Source organism: Colius striatus, chromosome 16 (genome assembly GCF_028858725.1).
Source record: "Colius striatus isolate bColStr4 chromosome 16, bColStr4.1.hap1, whole genome shotgun sequence".
Lineage (NCBI taxonomy): Eukaryota > Metazoa > Chordata > Aves > Coliiformes > Coliidae > Colius > Colius striatus.
Genome location: NC_084774.1, coordinates 1,963,359 through 1,972,177, shown reverse-complemented (window position 1 = coordinate 1,972,177; position 8,819 = coordinate 1,963,359). Strand labels below are relative to the sequence as shown.

Genomic DNA, 8,819 nt, shown 5'->3' with positions numbered 1-8,819 from the left:
AGCCCTAAGCTGGGCAGGCACATGGGAGTGAGGACAGAGAGCTGGGGAGTCATTGCTTTGCTGGTGTCTGCACTGCATTGCAGCTCTCCCCTCTCCTCCTGCTCTGCCCGCAGCCCGGGCCAGCCTGATCACTTTGCTGCTAAAAAGAGACAGAAAAGCAAATGTTTGCAGCCATTGAAGTATCTCTTACAACAACAGCTCACAATGAAGATGTGACTTAGTGTCCCTGAAGTGGAGTGACCCATCTCCCAGTAGCTTGGGCAGCACCAGCCCCCTCCTCGCAGCAGCAGCAGCAGCAGCAGCAGCGCTGGGTCCTTGCTGCACAGGGCCAGGGCAGAGGAAGCCCCAGGGCAGAGGAGGGAGGCCCCTGGGCAGGGAGCTGCTGCCAGGGCACCATGGTCTGCTGTGTGGGACTGCACACGCTGCTCCACGTCAGGAGCTGCAGGGCTGTTCTGGCAGATGCTGCAGCGAGGTCAGTGCTGCACACCCACAGCCCCAGTGCTGCTGTTGTGAGCTGTGCCTGAGAGGGAGTTGACTCAGCTGGGCTTCAGAGGGCTTTGGGACACACAAAATTGCCCTAAGTGCACTTCAGTGACCTCTGAGCATTGGCAAAGGCACTGGGAAGCGCAAGGGCGACTCCAAAAAACACAGGCTGAGGGGGAGGATGGTAAAGGAGTCATGCAGCAAAACCAGCCCCTTCCCTTGGACTCAGGGTGCACCCTCTCCGTGCCCTGGCAGCCCATGCTATGGCCTTCTGCTTGCCAGGGTCTTCTCCTGCCACCCACCTCCTTGCCACAGTGCCCACCTTGAGGTTGGGGGGCTGCAGGGACACTGGGCAGCTGTCCTGGGAGACAGCCCTTCCCCAGCGTGTGAGCTACAGGGTCATGGATTTGGGAGATTTAGCATCAAGCTTTTCCATCCTTCCAAATTAAGAAGATGGTGGGGAAGAGGCTTGAAGGGTGTTTCCCTTCCCTGACCCCACGTCTGAAGGAAGTGCCAAGGATTGCAGAGAGTAATTGAAATGTAATGAAAAAGAGTTTAATCCATCTTAAAGGGAAACCAGCTCCCAGAGGATGCAAACACAGCACAGTGGGCACCAGGGGCTGGGGAGTCCCCCCCTGCCCCAGCAGCCCTCATGCACACATGCCCAGTAGTGAGGCTGGCAGCCCTCTCTGTGCTGGCCATTGAGTGAGGGGATGCCAGGGCAGTCAGGGTGGGCAGGAGGATCAGGACCTGTGGGCAGCCCTGCAAGTGCCCACAGGAGGAAAAGGGAGTGATAAAGTATCTGCCATACAGAAATGAGTGTCCACCCTTGGCAAGAGCACACCAGCCTGGCACAGGAGGAGCTCCCTGCCCTCTCCTGCTCCCTCCCTTCCCAGCCCTTCTTCTCCTGCGCTCCATGGCTTCCCTTGCTGCCTGTCCCCTCAGCCCCTCAGTTGCTCCTCCTCTGCCTCTCGAGCCACCCTGAGCCAGGCTGGCCCCAGCCCCACTTCCCTTGCAAGCCAGGCTTCCCTTGCATTTCATTTCCTTTCATTTCCCTGTTTATTTGGAGTCCAAAGGCAGTGTTACCTTTTTCTGGAGCCCGGTGAACGCTGAAGCAGTGATGTTGATGTGCTTTATGGCAAATCAGGGGCTGAAGTCCCTCTCAGGAATGTCTGGGAGACTTCAGCTTCAGGTATTGATTTGTAGGACTCTAGGTATTGATTGTCCTCTATAGGAACAGATGTATTTGCTCCCAATATCCACAGACCTTCTATTACAATCCCATCAGCCCGGTGTTGTCTCCTTAGGGGCTGTGTGAGTCCTGCAGCGCGGTGTGACGGGAGGAGCACAGTGTCTGTGGAGCTGGGCTGGCCTCGAGCAGCTGAGCCTCAGCAAAGGGCCTTGCTGGGACCAGAGCTGGTGTGTGGAAGGAAGGCAGGAGAAGGCCACAGTGGGCAGAGCTGAGCCTGGACAGATTGGGAGGGTATTTGAGGAGGGTTTTAGCTCCCTGCCGCCTGCAGGGCGTCCCCTCCGTGTCAGACAGGGTTGAGCTTGACCATCCGTGACCATCTGGAGTTTAAAAGTCTGTTTAAGACTGACAAAGCCAGTGTCACACCGGCTGGGAAAGGGCCTCATCTGAAACAAACACGTGCAGAGACCAGTAAAGTAACAGCAGCATTATTTGAGCAGCCTGTGGCTGAGCACTGGGACACACGAGCACTTAAACTTCAGCTAGAAAGAATGAATCCTTCCCCTTCTCCTCTCCTGTCCCCTGTTCTCTCCAGCCCCTTCTCCTCCCCTCCTGCCGTGTTGTCTCTCTCCCATCCTGCTTCTCTGTGCCTGGCCCTGGGTGGTGGTTGCTGCCAGCGCCGGCTCAGCCCCGGCAGGACGCCCTGGGCAGGATGGGGCTGCAGGCTCTGGCGGGCTCTGAGCCTCTGTCTCTTTGCAGGTGCAGGGGGTCCCGTGGGGTCGGCGCCGCTGCGAGGGCCCCGAGCCATGCGCTAGGAACTGCTGGGACCATGAAGGGCTTGGGAGACAACAGAAGCCGCCACCTCTCCGATAACCTGGACTCCCCTCAAGACTCTCTTTATGCCCCCCAGGACAGGAACCCTTATCTTCTCAGCCCCACCGACTCCTTCACCATGGACCCCCGATTCCCAGCCCAGAACACCCTCCATGGCGACTGTCTCCTCCCACTCAACAACCAGATCTCCAACAGCAGCACCTTCCCCCGCATCCACTACAACTCCCACTTCGAGGTCCCCGATGACAACCCTTTTCCCAGCCATGCCCAAGCCACCAAAATCAATCGCCTGCCTGCAAACCTCCTGGACCAGTTTGAGAAGCAGCTGCCCATCCACAGAGACGGCTTCAGCACCCTCCAGTTCCAGAGGAGCGACGCAAAGCACCGCAGCGAGAGCCCCGGCCGCATCCGGCACCTCGTCCACTCCGTTCAGAAGCTGTTCGCCAAGTCCCAGTCTCTGGAGGGCCCCACCAAAGGCAACGTGAACGGCAAGAAGGGGATGGACGACCCCAAGCAAAACCGGAGGAGCAAGAGCAAAGACCGGGCCAAGACCTCGGAGCCCAAGCGCAGGACCAGATCCAACATATCGGGCTGGTGGAGCTCTGACGACAACCTGGATAGCGACACCTGCAGCTACCGCAACCCCATGGGGCTGATGACACTGGGCCGGCAGCCAGACCACAGCCAGCCCAAGTACTTCATGCACGCCTACAACACCATCAGCGAGCACATGCTGAAATCCTCCAAGAGCAATAACGACCTCAAGGTCACCCCTTGCACCAATATCCCCATCAACAACGACTCCAACTACATTAAGAGGGGCTCCTGGTCCACGCTGACGCTCAGCCATGCCCGGGAAGTGTGCCAGAAGGCCTCTGCCACCATCGACAAGGCCTTGCTGAAATCCAAGTCCTGCCATCAAGACTTGGCCTACCACTACCTGCAGGTGGGTGCGGGGGGTCGCGGCTCGCTCAGGCAGGGAGAGTGGAGGGAGTGAGGGGACACGCTCCCGGTCAGTGCCCCAGTGCCCGGCAGCTCTTACCACACAGCTCCCAATGGTCCGGCTGCTGCCCCAAGGGACGTTGTCAGGAGAGGGATGGGGGTTAAATAGGCGGCTACAGCTCCCATGGGGACACTGGTGCTGCCCCAGGGCCCCAGCCATGGCAGCATGGGGAGGAGGGGACGTGCCTGTGCCACAGCCTCAGCACCCTCTGCCCCGGTCGCCATCGGTGCCGGACCCCAGCCCGGCCTCCCTGCCCACGCAGCCCCCGTGGGTGCTGCAGTGGGGTGAGCTCGGGCTCTGGGGCCGCCGGGCACAGGGCTGCCCACAGGCGGCTGTTTCCACTGTGTGCTGGCAGCCGGGTGTGCCGAGGGGCCGTGGCTGTGTCCCACCTGCACACAGCCCCCTCCTGCACACAGCCTGAAGGTCACCAGCCACGACTAACGCTTCCCCCTTTATATCCACGCCTCGGAAGGACGTGCCGGCGTGCCCGGTGAGCCCCGCGCTGCAGAGCTTCCCCGGAGCGCTGGTAGGACATGGCTGCACCCGGCAGGGCCGCGGGCCCGGCAGGGCACTGCCAGCCTGCTTGCATGGCACAGGCCTGCATGGCTAACGCTGGTGTGAACCTCCCCATCACCACCAGCACCAGCTCACCGCGGTGGTTTCCAAAAGCGGTGCTTGAAGAACACAAACCTGGTTGTTCCCTAGAGAGAGGAATGAAGATAAATAAGCCAGGCCTGGACGGGGGGAGGAGGGGACTGGTCTGTGTGTGCAGACCTCCGGCCTCGCCGGGCTCCCCTGGCTGCAGCCGGCGGGCTTGGGGGCTTTGAAGGGCAATGACTTACTGAAGCACACTCTGCTTCCAGTACCTTGCTGGCCACAGCTGCAAATCAAATCACAGGGGCACTTATTGCATCAGGAACATCATCAGAAAAAGAGTTCTCGGCCTGGTTTCTTTTTCTTTGCCCCCCTCCTTTCAGGGAAGATCAGGAGGTTAAAGAGATGCAGACAGAATACCATCTGGCACCATTGCCCTCCACCCTTGTGCGGTGGCAGAGCCAGGCCCAGCAGCCCCAGCACCCAATGTCAGCCCGCGTCAGCCCACAGCCCCTGCCCTGCCGGGCTCTGGCCGCAGCTGGGGGTAGGAGGCTGCCCTGCTCCTCACTCCCACCCATGTAATGAGCCTCCGTTTCTCGACAGCCTGACGGAGGGCTGTGGGCGCAGCTGGGCGGCACCGGCCCGGCGGGCAGCTGGGCGGCCGCAGCGCTCGGCTGGGAGGACACGGCTGCCGGCTCGCCGCAGCCCAGCCAGCCCCCGCGCAGCTGGGACCAGCCCCTCAGCCCGGGGCCGACCGACGCAGGCAGCGCCCAGGTAGGGATCTCGTTTTGAGGGTGAAGCTTTTGCCCAGCTCCCTCCCTGCCCTCACCCTCTGGGGCCGCCGGAGAGGGCCGGCAGCCGCCGGCCTCCGGGCCAGGATGAGCCCCAAAGGCCCTTCACCTCCTCTGCCATATCTGCAAGCTCTGGGGAGTCTTGAGGCTCACTGGGGACTGTTGGGGGTCCATGTGATGTTTCCAGGCCCAGAGCCAGGTGTTGGGGCTGAGAGTGGGTGATCACCCCCCTCCCGCCGCAGCCCTGTCCTGTCAGGGTGGGGGGTGTCTCCGAAGCTGTCCCCCAGCACAGCACCATCCCCAGAGCACCGTGCCTGGGGAGGGGGCTGCGCTCCCCATGCTGTCCCCTCCCCACGGGCCCATACGCTGTGCACGGCAAGAGGCTGAGGCCTTGAGAAGCTCCTTGGAGTGAGAGGTGCCCCCAGGCAGGGGACGAACGGGAGCAGGCAGGGATGAGCAGTATTGCTATTGCAGACCCAGTCTCCGACCCGTGGCTGTGGATACTGACCAAAGGGACAGGCGGTTTCAGGGCTCCTGGGGACAGGGACATCCCACAGGCACCACTGGCCGCCCCAAACCCTGCTGACAGTCACACTGCTCCGACGCTTCCCTCGGAGTCCTGAGCATAACCCGGAGTGCCATCCCCTCCCCGGGCACGGGTCCGCTCACCGCTCAGCCCCGCAGCTCCCAGGGCAGACCCAGCACGGCCCTTCCCACGGGCCACAGCAGCACAGCCGGGGCCGTCACAGCCCAGGCTCCAGCTCCCTGCCGAGGCCATGCCCGAGAGCACACGCTGCCCCGGAGGGAGCCGCCGCAGCCACGCCGGGCTGGGCTCCTGCTGCCGCAGGCTGGCTGCACGGCGCGGGCACCGCGGGGCCTCCCTGTGCTGCATGTCTGTGTGCCGGGGCTGGGCTGCATGGCAGGGCTGCCACTCGTGCAGACAGACACCCTGTGTGCTCTGCCAGCCTCTGTCCTCAGACCTCACCGAAGCAGTGCGAGCTGAGCGGCGCTTTTGCTCCTGCACCCAGGGTGGGGGGTTTCCTCTCACCTCCAGGTGACTGGGGAATGCCCCAGATAGGATTAAGGTGAGAGGAAACCTCTGTGTGGCCTCTTCTCTCCTTTTCCCCTCACACCCAGCTCATGGCAGGGGGCAGGAGCACCAGAAGGCACTGACACTGCGACATGCCAGAGTGCAGCAGAATGGTGTCAGTGGAGCTCAGCTCCCAGGGATGGACACTCTCCTGATCCCACCCCCCTCATCCCACCCAGGACCACACGGACCAAGATCAGGCAGAGAGGAGGATCTGCACCATGAAGCCTCTGCTCTGCCCTCCCGTGCAGCACCTGGGCATGGGAGATCCCCAAGCCCTCTGTGCCAGCAGCCACATACAAAGGCTCTCAGCCTGCTCATCCTCTTGCTCCCACCCTCTTCACAGCAGCCAGACCACCATGGGCAGAACCAAGCTGACATCTGGGAGGGCAGCAGGAAGAGTAGAGAGGCTGTGAGGAGCCCCCCGAGCTGCTCAGTGCCAGGCCTGGGCGCAGCACAAGGCTGCTCTCAGTGCCACCTTGTCCCTGTGGCACAGGGGCTGTGCCCAGAGCCAGGGTCTCAGCTGCCAGGGAGGTGCTGCCATCGAGGTGCTGCACTGGCTGCTGTTGAGGACTGTCCCTTCACACCCAGAGGTGCTCTGGGCTCTTCGTCCCCTTCACAGAGCTTCAGAGACTGTGGACAGACTCTCCACGTCCTCAGGTGCCTGAGGCTGTAGGGAGGCACATCGGAGGATCCTGAACAGGCCCTCAATACCTTTGCACAGCTTGCAAAGATCTCCAAGGGCACTGACTTGTCTTTCTGGATGTGGCACTTTAAAGCACTGATCCTGCACCGAGGAGCTGTGGCAGTCCCGTGTGCAGGCAGAGGCAGGGACACACTCCAAACTGGGGCACCGCATGCAGAAAGTGTCCTGCAGAGTGCTGTCCTTCCCCTTGGCACTGCACAAGGGCAATGTGGAGCACCTTGAGAGCAGCTTTGTTTCTTGCTGCTTTGCCAAGGTGCAGGGTAGGGGAGAGGCAGAGGAAGGAGCAGGAATGCAGCTCAGGAGCAGCGTGCTGCCACAGTGCAACGGGGGAGAGTGGGGGTGCAGGCTGTCCCTTAGGGCTGGGGCTGGTGTGGGGCAGCCGGTGCTGTGGGTGCTCAGCTCGTGCTCCTGCACCACCAGATGTGCTGCAAACACTGTCTTTGTGCTGCTTTGCCCAGAGTGAGAGTGCCCGAGGCAGAGCTGAGCCACACACAGACCTGCAAGCGACAGCCGTGGGGTAGCTGCAAAAGCCTGAGGTCCTCATGGCCCCATCCTCGGGCTCACGGGGCTGAGCCCAACACCTCTCACTGCCCCACAAAATACAGCATTTACCTCTGCAGAGGGGATGGCTGTGTGGTCCCCAGGATGTTTGGGTTCTGCTCCACATGGCACCGGAGTCACCCTTTGCCTTCCTCCAGACACACGTGGCAGCAGCCTGGCAGGACACAGGCTGGAGCCCTGGCTCTGTGGGGCAGGAGAAAGCCCTAGAAGTGAGTCACGGTGTTGCACATGGATGGGATCTGACACAGCCCAGGCTCTCAGAAGAACAAGAAGCCACTATCTGCAGACCTGAAGCCCACCTGAAGATGTTCCCCCAGCAGCAGCACCCACCAGCCAGCTCTGGCTCCTGCAGAACGTGCCAGCTGAGGACAAGGAGCCCCACGGCACCCATCGGCTCTGCCTCATCAGTCAGCTGCAACGAGGCTCTCACATCCCCAAAGCACCAACTGCAGGAAATGCCACAGAGCCTGGGCAGAGCTGGGCAGGTCTGTCCAGCAGAGCCGACAGCGATGCTCTCAGCAGCTCAAGCTGCACCGAGCACAGGGCCTGAGCTGCTCCCAGAGCAGACCCTTCCCACCACAGAGCACAGGGCCTGAGCTGCTCCCAGAGCAGACCCTTCCCACCACAGAGCACAGGGCCTGAGCTGCTCCCAGAGCAGACCCTTCCCACCACAGAGCCCACATGTGCCATGTTCCTCACATCTTCCCTTGCCTCTCCTTCACCACATCTCCTCAGCTCAAGGGCAGGTCAAAGGCCAGCCACAAACCAAGTTAGCCACAATACCAAAGCTTGCTCCTAGCAACCCAGGTTGTTCCATTTCTCCTGGCCTGTCCCACAGTGCCTGTGGCTCTTGTCTGGATGAGTCCCAACATCTGGCCATGCTGCTGGGTGAGTGCCACAGCCATGCCAACCATCACCTACTCAAACCCCTCGCAGGACAGGCTGCAGTAGTGCTGGGTACTTCAGGCCTCTACTGGAAGCATCAACTCAACACTAATAAGGGAGAACAGACCATGTCTGCCTGTATTAATTGCAGAGGTGTCATCTCAGTGAAGCCACAAGTGCTTTTGTTGTGCAACGTTCCACTCGCCCCTGTGCAGAGGCTGAGCTCTGTGTGCCCCAGCTGCTCTGGAGGGATTTGTGAGGGCCCGACTTGGCTTCAGAAATGAATCTCAGCCACTGTGCCACGTTCAAAACAGAAACTCAGGAAAGGTGTTGGACTGGGGGAAGGTCTGGGCTCTGATCCCCAGGTGCTGGTCTGCGGCAGCTTGGCTGGACAGTACGTGCACTTTGCGTTGTGAGCGTGGGCTTTGCCTTGACAACCGTGTGCCGCTCCCGTCCCAGTGCCCAGCACAAATCCATGAGACTCTTCTCTCCCCATTCTGTGTGTCACTGTGCAGCTTCCATCAGCTGTGTGAGCATGGTCCAGTGTGGAGGTGGTCTGCAGCAGGGGCTGAATGGCTGTGGGGAGATGTGCTGAAACGTCGGTGATGAAATGTGGGGCCGCCTGGCATGAACTGATGCGGGAGGGTCGGCAGGGAAGCGCGTTGCCCATTCACACTGCAGCC

At 61.2% G+C, this 8,819-nt stretch overlaps 1 protein-coding gene across 4 annotated transcripts in view; it reads left to right on the top strand.

Moving 5' to 3' along the window:
- The first annotated feature begins 2,501 nt into the window (after positions 1 to 2,501).
- The window catches only part of DLGAP4 (DLG associated protein 4), a 66,294-nt gene continuing 59,976 nt past the window's right edge, over positions 2,502 to 8,819 (top strand). For 2 of the 4 annotated variants that reach the window (XM_062009268.1, XM_062009267.1), the window contains exons 1-2: positions 2,502 to 3,465; positions 5,094 to 5,095. In XM_062009268.1, the coding sequence (XP_061865252.1) occupies positions 2,502 to 3,465; positions 5,094 to 5,095 (966 nt within the window). Of the gene's footprint in view, positions 3,466 to 3,981; positions 4,036 to 4,706; positions 4,878 to 5,093; positions 5,096 to 8,819 lie in introns of all 4 variants that reach the window. The other 2 variants (XM_062009265.1, XM_062009266.1) reach the window with 2 other exon arrangements.